A 27,624-nucleotide genomic window follows, 5' to 3' on the forward strand; every position below is an offset into this window, starting at 1 on the left:
CGTTTTCAGGTTTGCAGGCAGCGTGTTTGTTCTGCTACATTTTTGTTTTCTTTGATGCCTCAGAAGAGATGAGCACCAGGCATAGTGGTGCTGCTTGGCTGACCAGCTGTGCCCTAGTTTTTCACCGTCCCAATCAGCGGCTGCCTCTTACAGAGGTGTCTGTCACCGCTGATTTACTTAGCCACAGTGACCTTATAGTTGCTTCAGAAGGGGCTTGACCCAAAGCTACTGCCGAAAGCCATTTAGTGGTCTCCTGGAATGCTATGGCCAGTATTTTGAAAAAGGGAAAACAAGGATCTCACGATTTCTGTTTAATAGCAAGAGCCTCCTCTGCCTGGATAAATGCATTAGGTGTCTGAACCCACTTGCTGCTCTCTCGCACTGAACTGCAAGCATCCGTGATCTCCGAAGTTGCTGGAGTGAATAACTAAGCTGGACCAGCTGACTCCGGGCTCCAATCAGCTAGAGCGTGATGTAAGTGTTTAGCAGCTGCGGGGCTCTGAATTAGCGTGCCGAAGTAGAGGTAGTACAGCATGGCTAGACTGTTGTGAGAGGCTCAGAGAAAGCGGAGGGTGAGATGGATGAGTCCAGCATTCTAAGACGAAGAGGGCTCCAGGTAGGAGATTGCTCCATTCTTGACATGTAGCATTGTCAGTGGCCAGTCATTGAGGATTTCAAAGTTCCCTTGTCATTCCTTTACTGGACACGAATATGTGAATAGTTCTTAGTATCTACATGGCATCGCTATACGGAGTTTCTAGTTCAGGTATGACACATCACGGGGTTCAGTGAGGAAGCTGCTTTTGTCAGAGACAATAGATACGACTTTTAGTTTGACACTTTGGTGGTTTGTTTTTCTACTGGTTATTCAAGAATAGTTAAATCGTGGCTGGCAGTGACAGCTGATGCACTGATCTGGCATGCTGTCAAGTGTCTGGGAAGTCTGTCTAGGGGTAGCAACTCCTTTCAGTTCTGGGAACACAGGACTCAGTTTTGTGTCGGGATCAACCTCCGCTCGGCGGCATCTGTCTGATCGCCTTGCAGTTGTGTGCAGCTGCTGGGAATTTTCCCCGTCAGTGAAATGAAAGTTTTTGCTGGCAGCTCAATCAAAGTTTCCTGTAATTTGTTTATGTTGAGATGAGAAAAGATATGTATCTCACTGCCTTGCTTTTTTGTGCCCAAGTTTCTCTAATGAAATTACTCTGACTTTATTGTACAAATACATTCTGAGTTAAAACTTGGCAAATCAGAAAACTTGGAAAAAAAAAAAAAACACATCTGCTTGGCAGTTTGTAAGTTTAAGAAAGCCAAAACATAAGTATGTTCAACATTAGTACGGTTAACTCCTGCATAACTCTTTGTCCTGTGTATAAGTGATATTTTTCTTTGAAAGAATCTAATCAGCCATTATTAAACTCTTATATATTATTTTGATGTTAAAAAAAATGCTTGGGAATATAGAATATATAGCACATTTAGAAATGTTTCCTTAATATTAAGTCTTTGAATCTCAGCTGGTCTAGCTGTCTGCTTTTTGTTCTAAGTATCAATTATTAATACTAATATTCATATTACTATAATATTAATATTATAGGCAACTAAAGGATTATTTGCAGCTAAACAAAAGAGGGATTAGAGAAGTTGAGGTTACATACCATCTATTGTTCAAACCTAAGTAAACAGACTACCTCCTTAATGAATTTCAGTGTGGTCATTGTTTTTGAATGCACAGTGTGGTTACTCACTGCTGTGGATTTCCTTTTCTTTGTTTTCATCACCCCTATAAAGTTCTGGTAATACACAGCTGTTTGTCTCCACGTCCTCTTTGGGGTCACTGGTTAAATATGGAAAGACTCTTTGTTAAAAAGATGGTTAACTCTATTAAACTCCGAATAGTTCAGATTATTAATGACTTGATAGTAATTCTTCTGTGAGTTTTCTCTTTTCTTTAATTGGTTTTAAATAGTCTGAAAATGTGTTTTTCAGAAGAAATTCCTTTTTGAGTTTTTATCATTTCTGTAAGAGATATATATTATCACAACTTCAGAGAGGATGTTTGAAGCATATGGTGCTTCTGAGGGGCATGGATTTCATGGGCCTTTAATTTTAGAAATAAAGGAATCATTTTTCATTAATTAAAATAATGGAGCTGTTTTCCATTTAGAAGGTTTGCTACAAAACAAAGGAATACTTGCTGATACATTATTAGAGAGCTAGAGTTTTATTGTACGTAATATACTTTTACTACACCTGCCATCATCTGTATAATGGATAAAGAATGTTTTCTCTTCTGGATGAGATAAGTCTTCATGCTGTGAAAGATAACAACATAAAAGTGCTTTAAAGTTCTGCCACATCACAGTTACAACTTTACTGTGGCTTAATACAAAACCTATTTTGCTTTTACTCTCATTGCATCTAACATTTAAAGAAAGACATTACATAGAGTAGCTGTTTTTAGAAATTCCAATGTAAGGAAACTATTTACAGAATACACACTTTATGTGTTTGTATTACCACAGATGTCACTGTAGAGTTCGTAAGAGTACCGCCACCTAGTGAATTTAAGTATTAAGTTAATTTACAAACACAGCTATGTGGAACATTTGAACATGCCAGTGAGGTATACCTGTGTTAGTAAAGCTGGGCTGAAACCTGCACATTTCTATTCCTGGCTCCAACCTTATGTTACAAGGTCATCCTGAGCAGGTCACACACCCTCTTGGTGTCTGTGTAGTCTTCTGTAAAATGCATACTGTAATGTATGACTTTTGACTGTACTAAGTAAGTAGATGGATATAGTTGAGTTGTTTAAAGTTAAGGGTTATATGATAAATGTACTAACATCTAGGAGGAGCTCAGTAAATATTGTTGAAAACCAAGGGATGATTTCTATTCTTTATAACATTACATATCATTGCTTATGAAATGAACTTGTATTTATACACAATGTTTGTTGTCTAAATTTGTCCTTAAGTTAGGACAGTTATCAGTAAAGCTAGTAAACATTTATTTGCAGGGATCATTAGGACAGACCAATATTGGTGAGTTTATATTATTTTAAAAAGCAGCTGTGCATTGAATAGATACATAATATGTGAGACTAACCAGGTCTTTAACTTAAAGCCCAATGCCAAAAATCTGGAGTATACACTCTTCTAATTCTTAGAAATCTAATTTTATAATAATATAGTATATGTTTAGTGTAAAATGATGCAGTATGTATTTAGAACCAATTTTTAAAAGTTCAGTACCTCTAGTCTTTGAAACACAGGACTATTAGTGGTGTTTTTAGAATTTGGACTTTGAAAAATTATTTTTAGTCAGAACATACAATTTTTCAAAGCGTGACAACCTCATAAAATGGCAGCACAACTGAGTTGTTCATCTTAAGTGACTGCACTTTTCCATCTTTTCTATGGTCTGTGTTAATATTTCCAGTACTACTGATAGCACTTCAATCACTGCCTTTGAAATGAGAATGAGAGAAAGAGGCCCCAGTGGTTTCCACTGTTAGAATCTAGGAAACTTTTCAGATTGCATCTCAAAACATAGGAAATTCTGATGGATGGATAGGCTGGGGCAGACCTTGGACTTGGGGCAATTTGAATTTCTAGACAGGTCTAATTCATCAAAGGATAACTGGCTCCTTTTGGGCCTAATATTCCTCATATGTGGATCATATTTTTTATCTGTCAGGGAAATTAATTGTTTCAGTGATTTCTGTTATATGTTTCTCTTTATTTGCTTTAATGAAAGTGTCCCTATCCCTAATGTGATAGATTCTAAGGCTGGAGAACAATGAACAACAGGCAGGCATGACTTACTAAAAGAAAGGGGCATCCCAGAGCGGCTGACAATGCCTTTCCCACCATCCTCTGGTGCTTTGCTCTTCCTGGCATCATCTTCTCATGATCACTCCTCCTTCATCCCCCCTCCCCCAATTAAATATTGCCATTTCCATCCACCTGCAGACTCTCACATGCAACTGGAATGTAAAAAAATGTTTTCCCTAAATTTCCTATAAGAGGCAGTTAAACAACAACAAAAAACATCTAAATGTTTATCATTTAGATTTCTAGATTTGTGAGTGTGTTTAGGTTTTTTGTTTTGTTTGCTTCTCTTTCTTCTAAACATGACCTTGTACCCTCTACCTTCATCCCCGGGCCTTCCCACCTTATTTAAAACAACAACAAGAAGATAACCTCCTTACCCTGGCCTAGACTCTGATTTTCCAATGGTCTTGGTCTAGAATTCAATTTTAGAAAACAAAAAAAAGCAGATAGATTTTTATGTTCTGACAGAGCATCACACTGCCTGTGTCTCATGGTGCATGGATGTATATTCAAGTTATAACGTCTCAGTGTTTCTTCTGTGTCAACTTTAACGTAATTATGGGTATGTTTACACTTTACCTGAAATTCAATAGTAGGATCATTACATGGGAGTATTACTTTGTCTATATTCGTTTGAAGACTCTGGGTGGCTATAGGGAAGAAGTCTAGTTGGAGGATTATAATAGAAACATTTATGATAATATTAATTCCTCTTGGGGATAAAGCACTTTTGTTCTTCAGCGATTCCAGAAAGACATTGAGACTTCTTTGGGACAGGAAGTATCCAGATGGCAAATGAACTTTTTGCAGTTGTGAGTCCTTAGTTTATTAGACAAATCAGTGTTATATCTGAGTGGTGTTTCTTATCCATTGGAGGAGTTCAATTTCTGCCTCTGAGATAGATACAGTTCTGTAGTTTCTACTTCCTGATCCTTAGGGGATAAAAATGGCATGTCCTCAAAATTTTATTTTCAGAAAAAACTCTATTTTATACTCTAAGAATTGGTTTTAACGGTGTAAAATAAACACATTTGTTTACTATCTCCTCTTTTGCATATTCTGGCTCTCTGGTATAATTGTTAATAAACTACAACATTGTCAGTCTCCAGGTCATTCTAGTTCCCATCTTTGATTTCTCCATCTCTTGACCTCTGTCACCAAACCCTGTCAATTCTACCATCAAAGTATGTCTACAGGCTAGGCCTAACTTCTCCCACACTTGGGTTGTGGAAATGTCTGGTATTCCACTGAACCCAGGCCCTTCTCCAGTCCACCCTGCTGCTTAGCCCAGAGCCCGTATCACTGCCCTGGTGTAAGATCTTCCTATGGCTTTCTGTGATCTACTGGAGGATAGGTTAAAAATGCTGCATACTGTGAGTTTAGCCACAGGCTTCCTTTCGGGTCTCATCTCTAAATCTTTGCCTTCCAGATCCCTGTTTCATAACCACCTCTCCCAGTGTTTGGAATCTCCAAACTGCATGCATCCCCTTTACCTATTATATCCTTTCTTTATTTTGCCCAAATTCTTCCTGCTTATTAGATTAATATGAATTTTAATTTTCATGAAATTTTCTATATTAACTGCATTCCATTCTGAACTTTATAATAGTCATGATTTTATTTGCAATCTAATCCTCTAACGTGTTATTTAATTTTTTTGAAACAGAGTCTGGCTGTGTTGCCCAGGCTGGAGTGCAGTGGTGCCATCTTGGCTCACTGCAGCCCCCACCTCCTGGGCTCCTGGGTTAAAGCAGTTCTCCTGCCTCAGTCTCCCAAGTAGCTGAGATTACAGGCATATGCCACCACATGTAGCCAATTTTTGTATTTTTAGTGGAGACAGGGTTTCACCATGTTGGCTAGGCTGGTCTCAAACACCCGACCTCAGGTGATCCACCCACCTCAGCCTCTCAAAGTGCTAGGATTACAGGTGTGAGCCACCGTATCTGCCCTACCATGCTTTAATTTAAGTTATTTATTTAAAATTATTTCATGTAGGGGTATCTTACACTGAAAGTATAAAATCATTGAGGATTAGTGGTTTTAGAGTCAGATATGTGTTTAGTGCCATTGAATAGCTCTGTAACTTGTGTTAAGTTTCCTGATCACTCTGAATCTCCATGTCCACTAAATGGAGATAACTAAATGAGGAGTTTAAAGATTGAAGGAGATTATTAATCTTTTAGCACAGTGCCTGGCACATTGTTCTTAGTTAATCTTAGCTCTCTTCCCTCTATCACTACTAAGCCTTGCACAGCAATTTTAAGTAATTAAATATGGGTATCAGGCAGGGTCCGCAATGAAAAGATGGCATACTTGTCTTGGATAATTTGAGAAGAACTTAATAGTGGGATTGTTGGAAAAAGTATGGGCAGGAATTGGGAAAATTTAATGGATGGCGCAGTGCCAGGAGCTAGAAGTGACAGAGAGCCATCACCACCTCTAGGCCTAAAGGGGTGAGAGAGGGAACAGTTATAGAACCAGTAGACAGCGAAGAAGTGAGACAGGAACTGTGACCTTAGGTAAAAGCACACAGCCAGTCATATCTGCAGGGCAGGACCAGGGGATATCTCAGCCTTATTTTCTGAACTCTTGTTGTGCTCCCCATTAGCAGAATCGAGGTTGACGCCAGAAGTCAAGGGAGCCCATGGATGTTGTCCGTTCAGGCCAGACTCCAGAACCCCGCATGGGGCAGGGAGTAGCTCCAGATGGGCAGATGAAGTACACCTAACATGGTTTATAAGGAACACATGCTGAACTACCCCTTGCTCTTAGCATTTTGTAAGCCAAAGTCAGTGTTTGAGTGTTCATGGCATACATCACTGGGGCCTGAACTGAGTTCAGGAATTTGAACAGATTCAAAGCTGCTTTTCATGAAAAGCCATGCCCCCCCCCACCCCGCTATTGCCCACAGCTGTGTGAGATAACATAGACTCTCCAATCAGGCTCTTAATCCTCAAGGGAAAATGTTAGTGCATCCCCCTCCATTTTAGTATCTGAAGCACATGGCGCTCCTTTGAATCAATAATGCAGGATACCTGTGCTGCAGGTCCTGCAAGCAGTCTCAATTTTAAATTGTTCTGCTCTACAGATCCTGTGATAACTTGGCTCAGAGAAGTGATGTGTGAGAGGAATAGCCCAGGAGACCTCTTAGCATTTATCTCCTGGATTCCCAGCGGTCTGCCCTACAGCAGGTCCTATCACCAGAATGCAATGCACCTACACCACCCATCTCTGCTCCCCTTGAAACCCCTTTACAGAATTACAACTTCACATTATGTCCTTGGCTTTTATTGAGTGTTGCTAAAAGAAATGACTGTGAGAAAACGTCTTTGCGCTTTTTGTAAATCTCCCTTTGAAGTACCATCCATTATGTTGTGCTGTCTCTTATATTAGGCCCACATGATAAATTAGCTTAGAGTTCAACACTAAACAAGTTTATCCCTCTCTAGGTGAACCAGTTTACTTCTTTTAATCAGATAATGAGAGCTGTGACCCATCCTGTGTCTTTCTATTCTTGCCTTAGTGGTCCAGAACTGAGTTTCATGCTCAGTTGCGATAGCTTTATAGATAAAATTAGCTACCACTTCATTGTTAATCTTATGGTTCCTTTTTGAGAGTTGTGTGGTTTTATTTATTATATAAAAAATTAACTTGCCTCAAAAGATTTCTTAAGATGACCAAAAATTTTTGAAATTGCATTTTAAAACAATGAAGTTATTGGAAAGAATGACAAAAGACAAAGGAGACTGAAAGCCCAGCTAATCAATAAACTAGATAAACTATAAAAATTGAGAATTACATGAACTTGGGAAGATCAATATGCATGCAACCACCAATCATTTTGTTGTCAGCACTAGAGCGTAACTAAATAGGATATTTGAATTTACTTGAAACTTACATTTCAAATAAATTATACGTAACCATAGAGCTTTTTAAAGTGTCTTCGAAATCTTTTTTAAAAAAAAAGTTTTTGGAAGCAACCAAAAACATGGAGATTGGCAGGTAACATGAGAAACACATGTTAGAAGACCACATTGATGTTAAAATCATGCTTTTGGGCTGGATACGGTAGCTCACACCTGTAATCCCAGCATTTTGGGAGGCTGAGGTGGGTGAATTGCTTGAGTCTAGGAGTTTGAGATCAGCCTGGGCAAAATAGTGAAAACTTGTCTCTACAAAAAATATAAGAACTAGCTAGGTGTGGTGCTGTGCACCTGTAGTCCCAGTTACCTGGGAGACTGAGGCCAGAGGGTCACTCGAGCATGGGAGGTTGAAGCTGCAATGAGCTGTGTTTGCGCCACTGCACTCCAGCCTCAGTGACAAAGTGAGACCCTGTCTAAAAAGAAAAAAATCAGGCTTTGACAAATATTTAATGATATGAGGAAAAGCTGAAAATAGGGTCAAGTTAAAAAAAGAGCAGGCTAACTGTATATGTAATGTATGTAAAGATCATTTAAAATGTGCATTATATGTTGGTGAAGTACAGAGAAAAGGCAATGCTGATACACTGCGAGTGTGAACATAAATTAGTTCGACCACTGTGGAAAACAGTTTGGCAGTTTCTCTAAGAATTTAAAATAGAACTACCATTTGACTCAGCAAATCCTTTATTCAGGATATATACAAAGAAATGTAAATTGTTCTATCATAAAGACACATGCACGCATGTGTTCATTGTAGTGCTATTCACAATAGCAATGACATGGAATCAACCTAAATGCCTATCAGTGGTAGACTGGATAAAGAAAATGTGGTACGCATGGAATACTGCACAGCCGTAAAAATGAATGAGATCATGTCCTTTGCAGCAACATGGATGGACCTGGAAGCTGTTATCCTAAGCATACTAACAAAGGAACAGAAAACCAAATATTGCATGCTCTCACTTTCAAATAGGAACTAAACACTGAGTACACATGGACAAAAAGAAGGAAAAAAAGACACCAGAACGTACTTGAGGGTGAAAGGTGGGAGGATGGTGAGGACAGAAAAACAACCAGTGGGTGCTATGCTTATTACCTGGGTAATGGAATAATCTGTACACTAAACTCTCATAACATACAGTTTACCTGTAAAACAAACCACATGTACCCCAGAACCTAAAAGTTAAAAAAGTAAAAAAAAAATGTGCATCATACACAGATGCATAGACATACATACATGTGTCTGGGTAAAAGACCATGTGGCAACACTGTGTGCACGTGTGTGTGTGTGTGTGTGTGTGTGTGTGTGTGTGTGCCGTAGCCTAGTGGGATAGAAGGAAAGAGCATTCATGAGCTTTTGAGTGTTGACATTGTCTCTACCTCTTACTATGTGACGTTGGCCAGGCTATTTAATTCCTCACCAATAAAATACTAACACTTAATTTTAGCAGAGTTGCTGAGTACGAATTCAAATGAGGTATAGAAAGCCTAAAAAATATTTACTGAAGCTAACATTGAGAACCTATTTTCTTTTTCTTCATCATTATTATCTAAAATAACATGAAAATACACTAGAATGTTAATATTTATTATATCTTAGTGGGATCATAAGAATTTTTCTTTGAACCATCTAACAGTAAGCATGTTTTACTTTATAATCAGATAAATAAGAGGGTTTGGGGTACCTGTTTTTAACTTCCTTCATTGTCTAAGTAAAACCTTTATATAGTATTTAGCACCATCAATGAAAGGCCCTTAAAGACTTTTCTATTTTGTGCAGTCTTTTGGAATTGAGCAAGATATATCAACTTTAATGTGGTGCATGTCTCTAAACCTTAGGACCTGGTTCATCTATAGCTGACTGCCCCATTGAACCACCTGGAAAGCTTTCTAAAGCCTATAGTCTGGATACAATCCACAGCAATTCAATTAGCATCTCTCAGTGGTATGTAGCCAGAGTTGAAACCCACTTCTCCCAGGGGATTAGGGGTCCAAGTAACTCCCAAGTCATCAAACCTACAACTTCTTAATATCCAAATGTAGAGTTTGACAGCCTTTAAAATGTAGGTCAGTGCTTTGGTCTCCTTTCTTTAAGTGAGACCTGAGTTTTTTTGTAGTTGTTGTTTGTTTTCTTTTCAATGTGGAGGTACATAGAAGGTGGATATACTGACTGTATTTGTGTGAGTTTCCAAATAACAACGATGATAGTAACATGAGAGCTCAAACCATTAGCCAACCCACCTTGGGGGGCAATTATCATAGTGAGGTAGCTGGAGGCAGCTCTGGACCATTACCTCGAAGGGACCCACAGCACTGGTAGTATCCAGGTGCAGTTTGATGTTTTCACAGTTGCTGACATATGCTCCATGGTTTCCATTAGGAGACCACCTCAAGGGCATGATAAGACATTTGCTTTGCCCCTTGCAATGTTTTCCTTATGCTAGAGATAATAATGCCTGTGATTTGGAAACCTTTATCATAGATACTCTTTAATAATGTACATGTTTGAGTTGTCAAAACATTGGCTATTTTACTTAGATTGTAAATGAATGTGCTTTTTTGATGAGGCAGTCAAGGACAGAACCCCATTCTTTGCTTTTCTTTCAACAAATGTTTAATAATAATAATAGCATATGTTGAACTGTTTGTGTCAGAGAACTGTGTGCTGTGTCTTAAATTTATACTATTGTACTTTTATCTTAGATTCTAGCGGTACAAAAATGAGTAGAATATGACACTGACCTGTGAGGGGTTTCTGTTATTTTGGATGAGACACACAACAGTTTCTGAAATAGCAAGTGCTGCAACTTTCATCAGTCAAGATACTGGGGCCCTGATCATGGTGCCCTGCTCTGCTGAAGGAGGCCGGGAAGGTTTCATGTAGGTGGAGATATTGCTGCCAGATGGTGAAGGATGGACAGGCACTGATTAGGCAAGGTGAGGATTCCAGGCAGAGGGAGCAACAGTGTGTGCTAGGTGTGGTGGCTGAACAGGGTGCACCTTTTTCAAGGAATTGCAAATAGTGTATGTGGGAAGCAGGAAGTGATGAGCAGAGTCCCAAGAATGATGCTGTTTCTGTGCAGGGATTTGGGCTTTAGAGTCTAGCAATGGGAAGCCATTGAAAGACTGAAAGCAGGACACAGAAATAATTTATCAACTGTGAACTATTCTGTCAACTATTAATAAAGAATACTTAGGAAGATGCCAAGAATAGAAGCAAGATAAACAGCTAGAAAGTTAGAAATGATGCTGCTGCTGGACTGAGGTGGTGACAGTGGAATGGAGAAAAGGCAACTGACGGTAAAATTAACAGGACATGGTGGCCTATTGATGGTTGGCAAAGGAGAGATGGAAGAAGCTTGAGGTGTCTCTCTGGTTTCAGGAGTTAGGGATTAGAAACAAGAGCAAGAGATAAATGTGACTTGGATGCTGAGAAGAGAGTTCATTCTGTGAATCTGGAGTTTGAAGCACTTGTGGAAGTCATCTAGGTGCAGATGTTCAGTAAGCAGTTGGATATGTAGTTTTAGACTTCTAAAGAGAGGTCAAGCCTGGAGAGACTCTGAAGTTATCAGCTTTAATAATTAATTGAACTAGACTATGAATAAGTAGAGAATGCAATTTCTCCCAGACTCATAGATTTCTGTTAGAATAGTTTTCAAGAATTATACCATAATGTATATTTTAACACTTATTTTGCAGGAATGGTTAAAATTACATGGTGCACAAAGTAGTTCTGTGGTTTAGTATCAGGTCTTGAAAATAATATGTCCAGCTTTGAAGATGTATAGTTTTTTTCCCCCAAATTGCTTCCAACTTTGACAACTTGCCTACAAGTCTCATTCCACTACAGTTTTTAAAAGGCAGAATGAAGCATCTCGAACTAGAGGCCATAATGGAAAAAGCAATTTATTTTTAAATGAAGATGATGGGGTTGGTGTACTATATTGCTTGAACAGTGAGTGAATTTAAAACCTGAGTGAGATTACATCAAATTCAGCCAAGATTTTTGTTCTATTTGAATGGAGTATCTGTAATTGAAGATGGGGGTTCAACTAAGAAAAACACATGACATGTACATTTTTATCAGTTTTCTTGCACTCTGTTTCCAGTTTCTTTGTGCATGTGTGTCTGTGTTCACAAAGCCATTACATCATATTGATAATAAAAAAAATGATGCTTTCTTGGGCAGCAAATGAGAATACAAAGTTAATTTTACAGCATCATTTTCTTTTTGAGCTTCTGCCTAGTAGTTTAGTATGTTGAGAACATGCAATCCTCAGGAAAGTGGTAGGAAGTCAGAGGTAGGATCTATTACAATGAGCTCAAAATGATTAGAGAAAACATTAAATATTTTCTAACTGGAAATTTTAAAATGGGGAATTTTTCAGCTTTGTGCTAAAATTTGGAAGCTAAGTCTAGAAATATTTCATTTTATATGATTTTTATCTTAACATTTTCATGATGAGATAGGGATTGTTTTATATTTTTTAATTACCTGTTTTCTCAATTTTAGCTTCGTTGTGAATGAAGGTAAAGACTGAATTGTATTGATTCAAGATTGATTTGACTATCTTTTTTCATTAAAACTATATTCCAAATATAGATTAGGCTCACAGATTCATTTTCCATTTCTGTGTAGCAATCAAGCTAAGAGACAATATGGTTACTCTTAGTCAAACTTGGGCAGTGTGATAGACTCAATCCTCTAACTTTTCTACATCCTGTAATAGATTTGTACATGCATTCCCTTGCTTGGCCTCATGATAGGCAGAGATACTCCTGTCTTCCACCTCTTGACTTCAGGCTCAGCCATGTGACTTTTCATTGGCCAATGAGCTATTAGTGGATGTGTCATGAGCAAAGGCTTAAAATATGCTTCTGCAGGTTCAGAGTCTTGTGCTTTGGTCATCTACCTCAAGAAGAACATGCCCAGGGTAGCTACTGCCTGTTTACTGTGGGTCCCAGACGAAGCCCCTGTGGAGCTGACCTACATAAACCTGCAGCCAGGAGTCAAGACCAACAGACCCACATTCTTCCTCTAGGCCTACAAATGTGAGAATAAACTACTAAGTTTTGTAATGAGTTGTTATCCAGCTTTATGACGACAAAGATGACTAATATGACAAGCTTATGTTGTGGTTAAGAGCACTGAAACACACTACTAGAAGCACTGAAGTCTATTCGATTTCTGTTTGAATGTTGGCCCAGCACTTATTGGCTTTATTTTCTTGGGCATGTTATTTTCTTCTAAACTTTATTTTGCTATCAGTAAGACATATTACTTACCTCCCAGGAACATGGTAAAACTAAACAAGATGTGTGCATGTAAATTACTTAAAGCAGTGTGAAGCAGAAAGTAAGAACACCACAAGTTCATAGTAAGTTGTGGCTGCTGTTACTCTTATGTTTGTAGACAGCTGAGCCTCCTCTTCTGAGCCTCCCTTGCATCACATGGCTTTCTCATGTTCTACCTGTATGACTCTGGAGCAGGTTAAAACTTTTCTGAGGCTTAGTTTCCTTTTCTATAATATGAAGATATTAAAAATTACTTGACAAGATTATTACGATGACTATACCAATGGTACGCAAATATCTGTCTTAGTCAGTTCTGGCTGCTCTAACAAAATAACATAGACTGTGTGGTGTGAACAGCAGACATTTGTTGCCCACAGTTCTGGAGATCAAGGTGCCAGCAGATTTGGTTTCTAGGGAGGGCTCTCTTCCTGATTTGTAGAGAGTCACCTTCTTGCTATGTGGTGAGAAGATATCTCATGTCTTTTCTGTTTTTGATAAGGGCGTTAATCTCATCATGAGGGCCAACCTTCATAACCTAATTTAACCCTAATTACCTCCCAAAGGCTCCATCTCTAAATATTAATAGTGTTACTTTGTGGATTAGGGCTTCAACATATGAACTCTAGGGCAGGGCGGGAAGCGGATACAAATATTCAGACCACAGTGTTAACACTGGCTAGGTGAATGGGTACTTAATAAAAATAGCTTTATTATGTTCGCTATCCATATATTGCTTCATTCCCTTACTTATTCATTTCTTTAAGCTCAGTTTTTCACTCCTAGTTTTTGAGTTTCAATTATGCGCCGTACATGAGGCCTTGTACTTTTGACTTAATTCTTGGTTCCTAGCAATCCCTGTTTTCATTACGTTGAAGTAAGAAAGACTGTGGAAGGCAAAAGGTAAAGGAACAGAAGTGCTGCAATTAGGAAGGCATATATTAATAAGGTCATTCAAGTAAATAGTACTTGTGTATTTATTATACTATACTTTTGCTCCTGTAGGCTTTAAAACAGTAACTCTTTGGAATAAGGGGATTTGTAAATGGCAAGGAGTTGCTAATGTGGAACCAGTAAAGGCTTTTGATTGCAGAATTACAAAATGCTAATTAGTAGAGATTCAGCATTAGAGGGCATGGTGAATGACGTAGGGGTGTGGAATCACAGGGGGACTCATATATATAGCATGTCTTTATTAATCAATGTGGCAGAGATGGCATCTGAAATGCTTTTGTTTTAAATGGACAAACTTTACCAAACACCTTTTTATCTTTCTACCTGGAAAAATGTTTCGACGTGTTGCTTTTCCATCTTCTGATTTTTGTGTGTGGTTCCTTTTTCTTCCCCCAAATGTTGTACACTGTCTTGTCTGTTTCATTTCCACGTGTGGGTTCACTGACCACATTAGCTAGTAGCTCCTAGTATTATATGTATCCTGTCCAGAATTTGTTCCAAAGAAAACCTATGTCTTCAACATACTTGCTTTGAAATTATTTTGATCTGTATCAGCGGGAATAGGTTTTGAGATCCTGGATATTAACTTCTGTATGCCACTTTCTCTAGAAGCTAATTGACTGATTTGAGGTGGAGGCGAGATGAGAGTCTATACATTTGACCAATTTCACAGAGCTTACCTTGCAAGCTATTGAAATGCAAATACAGACTAGCTAAGAATTCACATATTCAGTTCTTTGTTTTCTTCTGAAAAATAAGCATTCAAAATTCATGCACATTCTATTATTCATGTGCCTTATATTTAGGTTCTGCTTGTATGTCTAGATAAATCTTATCACCATTATTTAAAATTTCATGAATGAAACTTTGCATCTCTAATACCAACACTAGCCTAGACCAATAAAAATAATTTGAAATGCAGCCCTTAAATGAGCGCTTCTGTGTTGCGTGAACATACACCTATGCCATTGCCTTATGTACAACTGTCTTTTAAATCTACTCCATGTAAAATGGGTAAGAATTTAAAACTTCTTTTATATTGTTTTGCCTCAGAAAAAAAATGGAATCTTTGGAATGTGCTGCTTAAAAGGCTTCCATGAGATAGAGCACATTTTCTTTGTTTGATAGTTGTCACATTCGTGGTCCTGAAACAGAATACTCTTTCCTATGCTGTCCATTCACCTGTATTTTTAAGTCATCCACCACTTTTCGTTTGTCAAGTACTTTAAAAAGAGTATTGTGTGTCAGCAAGACATTTCCTCTGTCATTTGATCTGCTCTGCAAGTTAGCCTTCGTGAACAGTTAATGCCTTCAGAATCCTTTTTTCCCCTAAGCCGTGGCCACTTCTTAACAGAGGGGAGAATGATTTTCTAACCGGATCCAAGACTCCCCCAACTGAGTCTCCTGCCTAATGCCTGTTGGTGCTAGCACTGACATTTTCTGATGAAGTCTTCCATGTGTGATGAGGCTGAGTATCCGGCATTAGGTTTGAAAGAAGGAACATAGACTTAAGTGAAGTTCTTTGTTAAGCTTTATGTTCCCATAGAATGTTGATGGTTTGAATAGAGCTTTCTGTCACTTTCTGGGAGCCATATCAAACAAGCCTTTATCAGTCTTTGCTGTCTTTGAAGTTCTGTACTTTCCAGGTAGGGTCAGTTTTCTGGGAAAATAACAAATATTCATGGGAATTCTGATGCACAGCCAGGGTACATTAGTGGCTCCAACTTAGAACACAAAGGGGTTGCACAAAGTTTTGGAATTGGACCCTCTTTCCCAGTTTCATGGATTATCTCAGGTTTTAGCTCCCCACACCCCTAGGCTTTCAGATTCGCTCAGATGGATGTGCTGGGGTGGATAGCAGTGGTGGTGCACGGTGGCTGCATCATTTCCTGCCGCCTCATGCAAGGAGGGTGTCTTTCATTATAATAGCCCTTCCCGTTATTGTCAAACGCTTTCCTTAAGTTGTTCTAAACTGAAAGCTGGTGTGAAGTCTGGCATTCATCCTAACAGCTGGTCCTGGTCAGTTTTGTGTGTGTGTGTGTGTGTGTGTGTGTGATGGAGTGGGGGTGGTTATAGGTTGTTGGTTTCTGCTATCCACAATCCCCCCTTCCTCCTGGGTTTTCTCAGTTATGGACCCTTGTGACCTTTTCAGCTTTCAGATGCAGACATGCATTTATGTTCTTTTCATCAGTATTATGGAATCACTTTGGACGTAGTATAAGAATGTTGATTTGTTGGAGTATCTTTGGATTTTATCTCTTTGCTGAAAATAGTAATCACCTATATTCTTCCTAGTGCTGTAGTCTCTTGGTATTAACTTGTGATCTATGGGAATTGTTTTAGCTCCATGGGGTCATCATTGGACCGTCTCATGGGAACATTCATTCACTCATCCAATGTATATTTGTTGTGCATTTTTGCTTTGTGCCTGGCTGGTTAAACAAGGGCAAATAAGTCCTAATTCCAGTTGTCTCCTGGGAGCTTACTGCCAGAAATGGAGATGGCATGCTGATAAATAGACATTGCAGAGTGAGTACTGTGATGGTTAGCCAGACATGACACATAGTAGGTGCTCAAGAAATGGATAAGTCTGTGAGTGTAAAGAAGTGCTGTAAGAGTACCTAAGAGGATGCTTGTCCAGCTATGGAGTTATCAGAAACCTGGCATCAGTAGTGTAGTGTGGCAGTGATTACTGTTCACCTTACATTTTGAGTCCCATTGAGAAATTCAAAGGGAAAGATCCAGTAGACAAGAAGGATATTTATGAGCTTGGAGAGATAAAGATGCAAATGGCCTACAGATAACAGTCTAGGTGTCCTTATGTTATGAGTGCTAAAGGAAGCCATGGGAGTGGAGGAGATTACCAGTGAAAGCAGGAGGGGCAAGAATAAAGGAGGACCTAGGACATAACACTGACCCATTAAGGTCACTAATCTTTAGGAACTCTTTAAGATTAGTAGGCCAAATGAATAAGTAAATAGACATTTATTTATTGGATAGTATATATTTGGCCCTTTTCTGTGCTGGGACTTCAGGGATGCTCTTGAAAACTGCATCCTATGTAAGAATCATAAACATAACATTTATTGAACTTTTAAGTGCCAGGTGCCATTCTGAGTGCTTTACATATGTCAGTTCATTTCATTTCTACCACAAACCCTTGGAGGAAGTGCTGCTGTCCTCAGTTTTTAGAAAAGAAAACTGGAGAGTTACCTGACCTTTAGTGAATTCATAGAATTAATAACTGGCAGAGTCTGGCTTCAAATCCAGGCAGTTTGGTCACATTCTTACTGGTCTTATGCTTTTTATTTTTGCCTCTCTGAAGTAGGCCAGACTGATAGCCCAACTTATAGGTATCATCCACTGTGACAAGTTCAGTAGAAGTTGTATCCAGGATAACATGGAAGCTGAGAGATGGGTGTGGTTGGGTATCTATGTGAAGGTGGTTAGTTGGATAGAAAAATTGTGATGAGTTCCATACATCCATACTTCTCCAATAGCCTTGAGGAGATTAAGTTATGATGTATTTTTTTCAGTGAAGGCTTAGAGAGCGATACTTGTTCTGGTTATTTTATCCATGGGAGGCAGGATGAGATAATGTCCATTATACTAAGAGGCAGGTTTCCTGATCTATGGAGGTACACCTAGTTTGTTGCGAGAGATTAATGACTTGAGTCCTGGAGGAAATAGTTAATCCATTACTGTAAATTAGAAAGTATGTAATTGTATCACAAGAGGTATGTTATGGTATAAAATTTCTAGAACATTCTCTTGAAGGCTGACTTCCATAAACTAGTTGGTGTATAGAGGAGTCAGGCTGGTAAACAGAGAAATAGGCCAAAAAAAAAGAAGATTTAAAATTTTAGTTGCTGTTTAAGTTAATTTTGGTTCTTGAAAGATAGGATGAATGACATTGAAGGTGCTCATGGAGATAAAATGGTGTCTGGAACATTTATTTAATTTTGTTATGGAAAATAATTTTGGGTTATATAAAACATTGCCTATAACTTTGTATGACTTGACTAAATTCAGATCTTCCTGCATTAGAACACGTGGTTACCTGATGGTAACTACCTCCCAGGCACTCATTTCCCCAGTGCCTCCTTTATCAGCCCCTTTTTTCTATTTGGGAAAGATGTTCTTTCTTACTGGAGATTAACTAGGAAATACATGCCCTCAACAATAACTCAGAGCTATTTTGAGTGTTTGAAGAAAACTTGTTTAGGAAGATGGCAGTGACATGAAAAGTAGGACCAAAAGATAGTTTTGGAAAAGTTGACTTGGATCCACATCTAAGGGAGCATGTGATGTTGATCTGTCTTAATTCTGTCCCAGGGACCACAAGGATGGCATGTGACCTACACTGAGTCTAGCAGAGTGAATTTCTGTCCTGTTATTGGGACTGCTGAGGCAAAGATGCTTTTTCTTGTTGGACATTAATTGGGAGATACAAAACCTTAACAGGGCCGGGCATGGTGGCTCACGCCTGTAATCCCAGCACTTTGGAAGACTGAGGCGGGTGGATCACCTGAGGTCAGGAGTTCAAGACCAGCCTTGCCAACATGGCAAAACCCCGTCCCTACTAAATAATACAGAAATTAGCTGGGCGTGGTGGTAGACGCCTGTAATCCCAGCTATTCGGGAGGATGAGGCAGGAAGAATTGCTTGAACCAGGAGGCAGAGGCGGCAGTGAGCCGAGATTGTGCCACTGTACTTCAGCCTGGGTGACAGAGCAAGACTCCATCTCAAAAAACAAAGCAAAAGAAAAACAACAGCAATAACAGAATCCCCCAAAATTAGCCAAGTATGGTGGTGGGAGCTTGTAATCCCAGCTACTTGGGAGGCTAAAGCGTCAGAATCACTTGAACCTGGGAGGCGGAGGTTGCAGTAAGCCAAGATCTCACCACTACTCTCTAGCCCGAGCACTGGAGCGAGACTCTTTCTCATCAACGACAACAACGCAACCTTAACGGTAGCGCAAAGTTACTGTGGGTATATGAAGAAAGATTGTTTTAGAAAAAGGCAGTGCCATATAAGATGAGGCCAAGACGTGGAAAGAAACCAAGTCCTTACAGCCACCGTGAGGCCACTGGATCAAATGCTATCCTAAGCAAAACCTCTTGCTGGACTTTTGTGTTGCACCAGTGGATAAATTCTTAATATTGTTTATGTCACTGTGATTTGGGTGTTTTGTTACTTGGAACAAAAAGTATCCTACTTTTTGGAGGTTTTAATTTGTTTACTATTTACTTAAGATATAGATTTTTTCTTTTGAATATTCAGAAATTTTTATTTTGGTATCAAAGTAAATTTAGTGTATCCCCTTCTAAAATGTCTTGCTTTTTTCTTCTGTAAAGATTTCTTATGCTTTGTTATTTTACAATTAAAATATGTTTTATATATGAATAATTTGTTTATGATGAGGTTAGAAGAGGCAGAAATAAGGTGATAACTTTTGGAATGCAAATTATTTCAGTAACATTTGTCATAAAATATTAATTTTTTTCTCTTTTGAAGGATTAGTATGTTTGTGCTTTTACTCTACTAACCTCTTAAAAGCAGGCAGATGGTTTTTTGTTTGTTTACTAAGAATTACTAGGCATGACTTCACCAATGATTAGTTAGCCTCTGTTATTATAATTTTTAACTTAAATGATTTGACAGTGATAAATAGCTGATGTGGCAAGTCTGCACAAAGCTTTATGTTGTTATTGCCTTTTATCACTTGTGCTGTAAATAATTGTTATCATCTGTCGGCTCTTAGATGCAGTTTTGTGAGGATTAGGATGTATGGAACAGAAAACCCTGCCTAGTGATTTTTTTAAATTCTCTATTTCTTTTCCTTCTTTTCCTCCTCTTCTCTCCAGTGTGTTTACTTGTGAAAGTTGTACTCATGATTTAAGATCCGATTCCATAGACCCTCTTGCCAGACCACATGTATGTCTGTAGCTGCAGCGTTTATACACATGGCATGAGCAGCTGGGATGTCTGGTGTGCTCATATCAGAAAACTCTGACAAACATGAGATGATTGCCTTTTATGCTGCCTTCCCCAGTGTTATGCTCCTCCTGCATCATCAATTGAAACGATGGAATTTTGTTGAGGGTCAGAGCCTCTGCAAAACAGGAAACCTGTTGGACTCGTGAAATAATGACTCTTAATATCCCCATTATGGATAATTGGGGGTGTCCTTGCTCTAGGTTCCCTTGGCTCCTTTATGCATCTTTGTATTGTGATGAAGGGGTCATAAACCAAACTGGGGTTCTGTGTCTAGAGGCTGAGCCTGCAGTGTTGTTGCAGAGCTGATGGAAATTTTGCGGGGGTTCTAACTTTGTCCAGTTTGGTCTATTCTGGTTCATACCCCAATTTGAAGCTGAGGAAGTAGCCAAAGACTAGAGTCTATCAAGTCTTCATTAAGGAAACATCTGTGCCCTCCTCCCGAGGAGCCGTCTCTCCATTTGTTGGCTGGCTCTCCCTCCTCCTGCATCCAATTCCCCACTCCTGTCTGTTCTCCCCTCTACCCGTCTACCTTCTCTTGCCCCTACTCCTCTTCTGCTTTCCTTCCCTCTTTTCTCTTTTTTTGAGACAGAGTCTCGCTCTGTCACCCAGGCTGGAGTGCAGTGGCATGATCTCGGCTCACTGCAACCTCCACCTCCTGGGTTCAAGTGATTCTCCTGTCTCAGCCTCACAAGTAGCTGAGGCTACAGGCACACACCACCACGCCTGGCTAATATTGTATTTTTAGTAGAGACGAGGTTTTGCCATGTTGGTCAGGATGGTCTCAAACTCCTGACCTCTGGTGATCCACCTGCCTTGGCCTCCCCAAGTGCTGGGATTACAGGTGTGAGCCACCACGCCCTAGTGGCCTCCCCAAGTGCTGGGATTATAGGCATGAGCCACCACGCCCAGGCCTCCCCATTTTTCTCTTCTCTAGTCCTTTGTCATTTACTCCATCTCCTTCTTTCCTGGAGTTCACTTGTGCATTTTTTTGCCCAGAGAAGTAAGCCAGCGTAAGGGGTTCCTTCTGCAGACGCCCATCACCTAGCTGAGCTCCGGTGAGAGTCTGTGGAACTGCCTCTTGCCTGTCTCTTTCTACCCCATGGGTCTGTAAACTTCTTAAGATCAAGAAAATTGTCTTGCCCCCGTTATATTCCAATACGTGATCAATAAGTATTTGTTATTTTCAAGGACTGGAGTTAATGGTTGGTTTTAATTCTCTTTGTGTTTTTGAGCTATTCCATTAGGAATCTGTGTTAGGTATTATTTTTATAATCAGAGCAGAAAGTTTAAAAAGAAATATAATTTGATAAAAGCTGTGCGCACAATAGAGGAGACTCTCTCAAGGTCTGCTCAGATGTTAATGGGGTCGTTGGCAAAAAGCATATTACCTCACAGGCATGAGGCAATTATTTATAGTGGTTACATCAGCCAGAATAGAGATGATGAATTCTGGATTCATGTCCCTGCACATCCTCTGACTCACTGCAGAATTCCAGGTAAAGAATTTGCCTGATTTGCCTTTTATTGCCTCTGTAAGTCCTCCAGGGTTCAGGTTTAGAGCTTTTCTGTTTAAAAAAAAAAGTAAAGCATTCTTTTGCCTCAACAGCTGAAGGCTGAGGTGCTTTAGAATTAGAGAATTACAGAATTTTAAGTCTAGGAGAGAAACCTTTGATTTAATCTAGCTTCACTTCATCTTTTGGCTAAGAACACTAAATTTTGTCAATAAAATGAACTGAAGTTATCAAAATAGTGAACGTCAAAATCAAGGTGTTTTTGTTCATAGTTGTCAAGTATTCCTTTGTTTGTTCTCTCTGTCTTTCTACACATAGCTGATGCTTGAGTTCTTCTGTGTGGCCACATTGAACTACATGTGGAGCATCTCTCGTCTGAAAGTCCAAAATCTGAAATGCTGCGAAATCGGAAACTTTTTGAATGCCAACATGATACTCCAAGTGGAAAATTCCACACCTGACCTCTTGTGTGGATGGGTCACAGCCAAATCACAGTCAACCTTGTTTCATGCACAAAATTATTAAAATTATTGTGTAAAAGTATCTTTAGGATACGTGTATAAGGTGTATAAGAAACACAAATGAAGTTCATGTTTAGACTTGGGTCTTATCCCCAAGGTGTCTCATTATGTATATGCAAATATTCCCAAATTCCCCCAAATTTGAAACACTTCCGGTTCTAAGCATTTTGGAGAAGGATTACTCAACCTGTATACTTCCAAAAAAAAAAAAAAAAAAAAAAAGAAGCTAGTTCTTGCCTAACAAAAATTACTCCATTTCAGAGTGTGTCTTCTGAGTCAACTTAGTAAATTGCAAAACCCTGCCCCAAGATGTTGCTACCATTTTAAGCCTTAAAAAAAAAATGCATATATATGAGAAATGTGTTCTCTTATAATGGAGAGAGGGTTTCTCCGGCAAGTACTGCTTAGGTGGTATTTATACTCAGTGCATGCCCAGCAGCATTTTCCCATGGATGATAATGTCTTTTATAATTTCTAATGGTTTCAAATCATTCTCAAATCAAATGAGATTTTAGCACAGTATTTCATCTTGGCCCTGTTTATTGTAAGAGCCATAATCTAATCTTGTATGTCTTTCTGTCTGTCTGTGTCTATTATGTCCAAACATTCTGTAATATTTGCCAAATCAACCACTTTGACGTCTACATTCTCCATTTTCTGCCTTTGTATCTATCTATGCAAAGCCTCAGAAAAAAAGGCTCAGAGAAGAGAAAAAGAGCTGGGTAGAGCATTTTCTTAACCAGGGTTTACTAGGAGGGTGGGCAGGAGCAGCAGTCTAATTGATTAGGCTGCTGAGCAATTTGAGGCAACCTCTTAGTGACAAATTTTTGTTACACAAAATTTAACACCTATGGCAAGAGCCATGAGGATGCTGCAGTGGCCTCAGATGCATTCTTTTTGTGTTGGCCGTTGCTCTTAAAGGACAGTTTAATTTGTGTGAGATACTGTTGTGGCTTGCTCTCCCTTTTATTCCTTGGGAAATGACTCTTCAGAGTCACTGTTTTCTTAATGTTTTAAAAACCTGTGCTGCGTATCTAAATCCCTTTTCATTTTTATTAGCACCACATATCACGGGTTACTGTAGTCCCTGCACTTCTTCTCTTTATGGAGCCTCTATTTGTATCAGCGTTTCCTTGATGCAGACTTCCTTCTCAAAATGGGCAGTAGCTAATTGTGGAATAATTCCGTCCGGGAACATTTTCTGTCTATACTCTTCCTTTTGCCTGTTTTCAGACTTGCTAAGTGTGCCTAATTTCATCATGTTATTTATTTTAGAGCTAGATTGGTATTGGAGATTCCTTTAGTTTAATCCTCTTACTGTATAATCCTGTGAGGTTATCTGACATTAGCTAAACTCCCAATATATTTAATGAATAGTAATTTCCATGAACAGTTCTAGTACTGGGCTCAATGTATAGACTATTTTCAAAATGTATAATAACCTACCATATTACAATGGAAGTTCAATAAATAGTAAATTTGCTAGACACTGTATATATATATATATATATAAAAGTTGTAATTCTCAAAATGGCTAGGCATTATTAACTCCATTTTTTTTTTTTTTTTGAGATGAGGTCTCACTCTGTCACTCAGGCTGGAATGCAGTGGTACGATCATAGCTTACTGCAGCCTCAACCACCCAGGCTCAGGTGATCCTCCTACCTCAGCTTCCCAGGTAGCTAGGACTACACACGTGCACCACTATGCCCAGCTAATTTTTGTACTTTTTGTTAAGATGGGGTTTTGCCATGTTGCCCAGGCTGCTCTCAAACTCCTGAGCTTAAGTGGATCTGCCTTCCTCAGCCTCCCAAAATGCTGGTATTACAGGCATGAACCACCACACCTGGCCCATTAACTCTATTTTATAGAAGAGGAAACTGAGGCTCAGAGATGTTTGACAAATTGCCGTTATACCGTAAGGCATGTCTGTGTGGATACAAATCTGTTTTTTTGGCTTCATAGTTTGTACCATGGTCTGGCCCTTTCTTACTGCAAAATGATTTTGAGGAAGAAGTTGGACTGGGTTTTTGCACAGCTGAAATTCATTTAGCATATACGTTTAGTTACATTTCTCCCCTTTAATTAGAAACACAGATCAATCTTTTGTATAGAAAATACCATTGCAGTGCAAGTTCTCAGAGCTCCATTGTGTACAGTGGGTTTAAGTAAGTTACAGAGATAGCTGTCAGTAATCTTCAAAGGATATCCTAATGAAATGTAAACTATCTTCCCTCCCTAAATAGAATTCTCATTATGTTCCCTTTGGTGAGTGAAGAAAGAGGTATGCAGAAAGTATGATGAGCTGAAGAGGAAGAGTGTAAGATCCTGTTTGCAAGTGGAAAACAGAGATGGCATATGCTTCTCAACAGTGTCATAGTGGATAGTATACCCTGGTCAAAGCCCAGAGTGAGTCTAAGGAGGGTGGTTAATAAATCTCAAGTCCTTTTGTGATTTTCCCCCTACATATTCTGGTGTCTATTCCTTAGTTCATGGCCTTGTGCCATGACTGGTAGAGAGTCAAGGTATTGCTTCTAATGAAAGTAAACTTTTGTTCAAGTCATGTTGGTTAAAGTGGAGTCTATTAACAGGAAGAAAATTGAGGCATGTTCGAAAATCTTGCACAACCAGTGTGGTAATTTAATCTACCTGGAGTAAGGGTAACTATTTCTAGTCATGGATTTAATAGGTCACGTGCGTGTGTGTGTGTGTATGCATTTATTCTAAATGACCACATTTCTTTAAGTAGGTTGCTTAGGATGCTGTGGAAAAGCTGATGGTATTTTTAAAAATAAATAGTATTGAAGTGTTTTATCAGTAAGTGAGAAAGAACTCCCCTGTTTGTATGCGTTTGTCTCTTCTTGTTAGTATATGGTGAGAGGGAAAAGTTGCATCACAAAATATGGAAGTCTAACATAAGTGATCTTGTTCAGTAATGCTTACATGTTTATTCTGAGTTTGTGCAGAAGTTACTAAGTCTCATCAGAAAGAGTAGAATGTAGACTTCAAAGTAGTTGATTTGGAAAATATTACAGAATGTTTGGACGTAAAGTTTTTCAATTCACTGCTTCATAGGTTTTCTGCCTGTGGGAATAGTTTTCTGAATGAATGGAAGGAAAAGACCTAATTCCTGCAAGATTTTTTTTGTGGAAAAGGAAATCAGAATTCTTTTCTAAATATATATCTTATGTTTTAAACAGATTGAATAAACCTTTAAGTATCTTGTTAGCAAAGGTATTTTGATTATATGTTTAATAAATTACTTACAGGGTCAGTAGAAATTAAATGTTTATAACACATCGTAGTTTAAAATAAGCTAGGGAAGTTGCATAAATAGATTTGCCAAGAATTTTGCAAATTTACCTTTTCTACAAAGGCAGGGACTGTGTTATATTTATTTTCATTTATTCATTATATTTATTTTTATAAAAGATGATGTCTCCCTGTGTTGCCCAGGCTGGTCTTAACCTCCCCGGTTAGCAGGATTGCACGTGTGTACCACTGCCCCCAGCTAGCGTCATTTTTAAAGTTAAGTTTTGTGCCTATACTGCCTAGCACATAGTAGATGCTTATTGAATGAGTCTGTGAAAGAACAAGAAACAGACATCAAGGGCCGGGCGCGGTGGCTCACGCCTGTAATCCCAGCACTTTGGGAGGCCGAGGCGGGTGGATCACAAGGTCAAGAGATTGAGACTATCCTGGTCAACATGGTGAAACCCCGTCCCTACTAAAAATACAAGAAATTAGCTGGGCATGATGGCATGTGCCTGTAATCCCAGCTACTCAGAAGGCTGAGGCAGGAGAATTGCCTGAACCCAGGAGGCAGAGGTTGCAGTGAGCCGAGATCGCGCCATTGCACTCCAGCCTGGGTAACAAGAGCGAAACTCCGTCTCAAAAAAAAAAAAAAAGGAACAGACATCAGACATTCTTTGCCTAAACTATTTATCTATATTCTTGGTGATTTTAAATCATGATTAGTTGTATACTAGTTATCTCTGGCTTTGTGGCAAATGACTTCAAAACATAGCTGCTTCAAACAACAAATATTTATCATGTCATAGTTTTTGTGCATCAGGAATCCAGATGTAGCTTAGCTGAGTGATCTGGTGCCAGGTCTGTTACAAGGCTAATATCAAGGTATTGGCTGGGGCTGCAGCCACTTCAAGGCTGGACTCAGGGACCACCTGCTTTCCAAGTCCACTCAGAACCTTGTCATACTGTCCTCATGGGACAGCTCACAGCATGACAACTCACTTCCATCAGACAGAGGGAGCATGGGAGAGAGCAAGAGAGGGCAGGCAGGTGACCCCTTCTTGGAAGGAGAAGTTACAGTTTTGTAACCTAATCTGGAAAGTAACACCTCCTCACTTTTGTTGTGTTCTAGTCCTTGGAAGTGAACCACTTTATTCCATACTCAAGGACAGACTACAAAAAGGTATGAAGACCAGAAGCCAAGGATGATTGGGAACCATTGTAAATGCTGCCCCATCAGTTAGAAAAGGAAACACATGTGAGCTGGGAGCATCTCCACGGGCAGAAGCAGTCACCCTTTCCTCACCACTTTGCTATATTTTGTACCCGCCTTGACATTAGCCATTGTTACACTTTATGACAAGTGTGTGTGAATTCTGCCTTGCTAGATTATGAGTTCCTTGACGACAGAGACTTCTTCCTGTTTATTTTTGTGTCTGTGTTCACATGCTGTTTGACACTCAAGTATTTAGAAAATGATAGTGCTGTGGTTTGGGTCTGTGTCCCTGCCAGATCTCCTGTTGAAATGTAATCGCCAGAGTTGGAGGTGGGGCCTGCTGGGAGATGTTGGATTGTGGGGATGGATCCCTCATGAATGGCTTAGAGCCATCCCCTTGGTGATGAGTGAGCTTTTGCGAGATCTGATGGTTAAAAATGTGTGGCACCTTCCCCACCTGCCTCCCTCTTACTCCCGCTTTTTTCCATGTGAGACTCCTGCTCCTCCTTCACCTTCTGCCATGATGAAAACTCTCTGTTTCCCCAGAAGCTGAGCAGTTTGCCAGCACCAACCACATTTCTTTATAAATTACCCAGTCTTAGATACTTCTTGATAGCAATGCAAGAATGGCCTAATACTAGTAGAATGAATCCATGATTAAGAAAAATACATTTAGAGTTGGACTAGGTGGTGTTTGCTCTCTTCATTTGCGTTCTTCTGATAACAGAGCTGGAGATGAGGATTTGAGGGCAAGTAGCTTCGGGATGTTGTCAAGAAACAGGAATGAGGGAGGAGATAAGGAAGTAATGCCAGTGTAATGGAGCTGTGTTGGGCAATGGGAATGTCATTTGACTGTCACCTCCTGAGATAGGCTGAAAGAAACACTCTGGAATTGGCTACCTGAAGGACTTTTATTGGAAACCAGAGCATTTATCCACCACCAGCTCCTGTGCTCATTGGTTGGTGGTGGTTGTCCCAGGGGAATGAACTTTGTTTCACTTGTGGGCCTTAGCAGACTCACATGGTTTTGGAGAGTGCCTGGGGCAGAAGAAGAAAAGTGTACAATGTGTCTATTTGAGATGGGACACTTGGCCAGGACTTGTGGCTCATGCCTTTAAT

The 27,624-nt window shown here is 39.3% G+C and overlaps 1 protein-coding gene across 7 annotated transcripts in view; it reads left to right on the forward strand.

Moving 5' to 3' along the window:
- The window catches only part of MAST4 (microtubule associated serine/threonine kinase family member 4), a 564,457-nt gene that overhangs the window by 220,852 nt on the left and 315,981 nt on the right, over nucleotides 1–27,624 (forward strand). For 4 of the 7 annotated variants that reach the window (XM_012462236.2, XM_064376022.1, XM_012462238.2 and 1 more), the window contains exon 1: nucleotides 468–616. The exons of the other annotated variants lie outside the window; for them this stretch is intronic. In XM_012462236.2, coding sequence (XP_012317659.1) covers nucleotides 578–616 — 39 coding nt within the window. In that variant the 5' untranslated portion in view covers nucleotides 468–577. Of the gene's footprint in view, nucleotides 1–467; nucleotides 617–27,624 lie in introns of those variants that run through there. 7 annotated transcript variants of the gene reach the window in all.

This window comes from Aotus nancymaae, unplaced genomic scaffold, assembly GCF_030222135.1.
Source record: "Aotus nancymaae isolate 86718 unplaced genomic scaffold, 86718_ANA_hifiasm-v0.15.2.pri h1tg000014l, whole genome shotgun sequence".
NCBI classification, from domain to species: domain Eukaryota; kingdom Metazoa; phylum Chordata; class Mammalia; order Primates; family Aotidae; genus Aotus; species Aotus nancymaae.